The sequence below is a fragment of the Arachis duranensis genome, chromosome 1 (genome assembly GCF_000817695.3).
Source record: "Arachis duranensis cultivar V14167 chromosome 1, aradu.V14167.gnm2.J7QH, whole genome shotgun sequence".
NCBI classification, from domain to species: Eukaryota; Viridiplantae; Streptophyta; class Magnoliopsida; order Fabales; family Fabaceae; genus Arachis; species Arachis duranensis.
In genome coordinates, this window is record NC_029772.3 from 100644397 (window position 1) to 100648967 (window position 4571).

The window sequence follows — 4571 nt, forward strand, 5'->3', positions numbered from 1 at the left end:
GTCAGTTGTGGGGCATCGAATTAATCAAATCATTAATTCACTCGTTTGTTTAAATAAGTGTTAGAAAGTTTAAATTTAACATTATATATACAATAACTTTTTGACTAATAACATATTCTTAAATAGAGTTTAGATTTGTAACAAATTAATTCTTTCTCTGTTAAATTTGAAGATATAGTAAGCAACCAAACAAAAATGTTCAGTTGTGGGGGTAACCTCCCTTACACCTTAAAATATACTCTGCGCAATCAACAAAACGGAAGGTACGTAATCAATTTCTATGCCTTCTTGTGGCCGTTCAAATTAAATCGCTATGCCATTATTAAGACATATCGTACACCACAAAATTATTCCGCTGCATATATTATAATTATAAATTCATGATGTCCACATAATAATAATGCTCTCTTATTATATTTTAAAGAGCTGCCCTAGCTAGTAGATCTATATATATATTTCATTGGCCCATAAGTTGTTACTAACACTTTTAAATTTTTTTCTTTTTTTGTTTGAACAATCTTGATTCTTTATGGATGATTGTTGATTAGAATTGGGCAAACAGCTTGTAATAATTCATGCCAATTGAAAAATTGTTCACTTATTATTTGGATCTTTTGGCAGGTTAGTTGCATCTTATGTATAATATATAGACGACAATTTAATTAATTATAGGAGTGGCTGAATCCAACTTAGCCTGCCATGTTAAGACAGAGGAAAAACCAAAATGAAATGAATTCATCTGTTGACTATATAATCTACTATGTATAAAAAATCTGAAAAATTACCATAACAATGGACCGATTTGTTAATCATAAAAAAATGCATCAAGGGTTTATATGGTTATTTATAAAGATGGAAAATTGTTGAAGCTAATAAAATAAAAGATCACATCCTAGGTAGATAGTGACCTTTTTATAGGGTAACCCAACAAAGAGGTGTTGGCAAGGGTAGGGGTCCATGGATGTTGCATGTCTAGAAGCAGATCAATGGGGGACAAATGTGCCCCAGAAACTAATGATTAGTCCCACATCCACATTAGGCATTATCTCATTTTGATTCCACATATCAAATCTTAGGGTAAAATTTATGCATATCTATTCCTTGCTCACACCCTCATACACATCACACATGCCTCTGCCTTTAATTAATTCATTTGCATGTCATTTGTCATCTTCTTTCCTAACTAATAAAACATTATATTATATTAATTATTGGTCTTCCTTATAATATGCTTGTCATTCCAATTCCATTGAGTAGTCTTTGTTGAGAGGGGAATAATTGGAATCATGGCTAGTAACCAAAAGAGAGGGTTCTTGTACATTTATAAAGCTGGAAATCATCATCAGAGAAAGAAGGATGAGGATAATCAAGGCAAGAAATCCAATTCATCTAGAAGTTGGTTGCAAAGGCTAACCAGAACTCGAAATTCTTCAAATGCTGAAAAGATTGTTGTTGAAGAAGGTGGGTTTGTGGAAGCAAGAAATTCAACATCATGCTTGGAGTTAGGAGGAGGAGGAGGAGGAGGAGGAGAAGGATTTGTAGAGGGAAGAAAATCAGTTTCTTGCATAGAGACAAGAACAGCAGCATCATCACCAGCAGTAACAGTATCAAAAGGAGTGATATTTGAGGAGAGAAGAAAATCAGTGTCTCAGATTGAGGGAGATTTTGGAGGAGGAGTAGAAAAGGTTGTTGTTGATGAAGGCAGAAAATCAGTGTCACAGATTGAGACATTGTCATCAGTGACAGCATATCTTCAGGTTAAGGTTTTGGTTTCTGACATGCCAAGTTTCATGCAAGTGCATGCCTTTCGTTCTGCTAGAAGAACCTTTGATAGCTTGGAACAGTTTAGTTCTAAACACATTGCTCATAACATTAAGAAGGTATATATAAACTTTACTGTTTTTCCTATCATCATCTTCAATACTTTCTCTGTTACTTTGAACTTTGACCACTCCTCTCATCTATCAATTCATCGTAATTCTCTGCTAGCAAATTTAGACTTAGTACTTTACACTATAGAATATGTCATGAATATTCTTATATTCTTGGTCTCTAATCTTTAAATATAATAAAAGTAAATGTCATTTTCACTGCTTGACCATTTGTTTGAAACACAAAACATCTTTTTACAATTCAAAAATTATTCAAGTAATTGATTTAAGAAATTCATTTAATGTCTACTTAAACTCCTGATACATGAATAATAGGTCATCGTTTATAAAAACCGTATAAAACAGTTACTTGAATGGTTAAGATTAATTAAAAAATTTTAAATTATAAAAAATATGTTGTCTCTCAAGTAAATGATTAAAGAATGAAAAAATAATAATAATATAATATAGTCAGTTCGTATGTATCAAAATATCTATCTAGTTTTAGTTAGATGTGTTGAAATTGAATTTTCATAAGCTTTATTTGCAATTTAAAGTTTTGTGAATAAACCAAAAAAGATAGATGTTATAGAACTATAGAAGATTGTGTTGCAAAGGTATTAAAAGTAGTAAAGATTATTATTCGGTTGGGGTTTGTTTTTGGAATTTTGCTTCTTGGATGATTGAGAATTGTGGAATGAAAGGTGACTAAACGACGCATGCATGTGTTGACATTTTCTCTTGAGTGAATAATTGATGAGATTGTGGTCCAATCAAAAAGGAGATCACACATCTAGCTAAATAACATACATACACTATTGTCATTTTCTGATTGGATCTCTTTCCATCTTCACCGTCCAAATGCTGACCCTATTAAGTTGCTACTTTGCTTAATTGGTAGCTCGCTAGAGTCTCCTTAATTAATTTGATTATGAAGATCAAATCTTATTAATCACAAAATTCTCCAACACCCCATGTGTTAAACTCCTATAGCCCCTACAACTCTAGCTAAAATTTTACATTTTTTTTATTTTTTCATATAATAAGAAAATTAAAAATGGTACAATTGAATTGATAATCTAATCTGATCTAATTTATTATATTTCCCTAATATGGATTCTCAGGCTCAACTCTCACCCCATGTGCACTGCATAGACAGTGTATGTTGATTTATTTATAAATATTTGGTCAGCAAGATTTATGAAATATAGTGATTTAATTATTTGTTTTCAATATTTTATTTTTAATAACATTACATTATTTTATGGTGTATTGGTTCATGTGCAGGAATTTGACAAAGCTTATGGTCCGGTGTGGCATTGCATTGTAGGTTCAAGCTTTGGTTCTTTCGTGACGCATGCAACGGGTTGTTTTCTTTATTTCTCAATGGAAAATTTGTATATTTTACTGTTCAAGACCAAAGTTAAGAAGACCTTGGGTAAAGGTACATGTTAATATAATATCATATAATTATTATATATATAAATATATATAAGAGTTAGCTGCTAGCACATCGACTTTTTATGCTGGCAAAGTTATTCAAATTTCTTGTATGTACATGAAAATTGGAATCTAATAAATTAAGTTTTCTTTAACAAATTTTCTGTTCTACTCTTTTTGGTTTTGCTTTCATTTTTATTTGGTGTGACAGTTTGATAACAGCTTACCATTTTGGAATCTTATAACAACTGGGTTATTTTCATATATTTTTCTTATTGGTTGGGAATCTGAATGGATCCAGCTCATCTCTGGTATATACTATAAAGACTTTTTTTTTTTAATGTTTTCAGCTGTCAAATTTTCTCTCAAGGATTATTATACTTGTTCCATATAACATAAGAGTTTAAATTTGATTTACTACTCATATTCTATTGTCATTATTTTTCCTTTTTACAAAGAATTAATTCTAAAACGGTTTTAAGAAAGGAGATGGATAAAATACAGCACTTGAAGTTCAATAAAGTATATATAGAAAACTAACTGTTAAATTACGAACTCAATATCACATTATTAAATGGATAAATTACCAAAACATTAATCATTAAAAGGAGTTAATTTTTTTGTGTTATTCCTTTGTCGGCTCATTTTTTTAATATGAAAAAAATTTTGGTGTTTTTGTCGAAATAGAATAAAGAGATAGAATTGTATATGAATGTGGCGGTCTGGCGGATGAATAATAATGCAATACGCAAGTTGAGTATTAACCATTTTCATAGTTTGCGCCATAACAGCATGCAGACTGCGTATACCCGACACGTAAGTTGCATATTGCGTGTGATTGACTAGTGATGCAACACGTGGGTAGCGTGTTGCTTCTTTCGTCTACTTTGTTCGAGAAAATCAATTGGAGTTCCAACATAAATTTTTTAAGGATACGACAATGATAAATGATTTTAATTGCAAGAAGATTCGTTATGAAATAGAAAACGAATCGGTCTCAGGTCCTTTAAGTTTATCAGATTTTGAAGACATTTTTTTTAATAAGAGAGCTCGACACAATAAAGTGGAGCGACAAACAAATCGACACTACGACATAAATAAGTAGAAAAAAACTTTCTTAATGTCATCTCCGGCATAGCCATCAACAACAAAAAGGATCTAAACTACTCCATTCTCTAACACTGTTTAAAGATTTCTGAAATACCTTCTCTGCACTCCCTTCCTTGTTATTAAAAATTCGTCCGTTCTTCTCTAGCCAAA

General features: G+C 31.2%; 1 protein-coding gene across 2 annotated transcripts; it reads left to right on the top strand.

Annotated features, from left to right (window-relative positions):
- Window positions 1-905: 905 nt before the first annotated feature.
- LOC107469842 (uncharacterized) lies at window positions 906-3396 on the top strand. Of its 2 annotated transcripts, XM_052253194.1 has the most exons (3): window positions 906-1880; window positions 2996-3031; window positions 3159-3396. In XM_052253194.1, the coding sequence occupies exons 1-3, from the start codon at window positions 1287-1289 to the stop codon at window positions 3324-3326; spliced, it is 798 nt and encodes a 265-aa protein (XP_052109154.1). In that variant the 5' UTR covers window positions 906-1286; the 3' UTR covers window positions 3327-3396. The 2 variants fall into 2 exon arrangements, with proteins under 2 accessions (XP_052109154.1, XP_015944708.1); XM_016089222.3 differs by lacking the exon at window positions 2996-3031 and having other exon boundaries at window positions 915-1880.
- Window positions 3397-4571: the final 1175 nt, after the last annotated feature.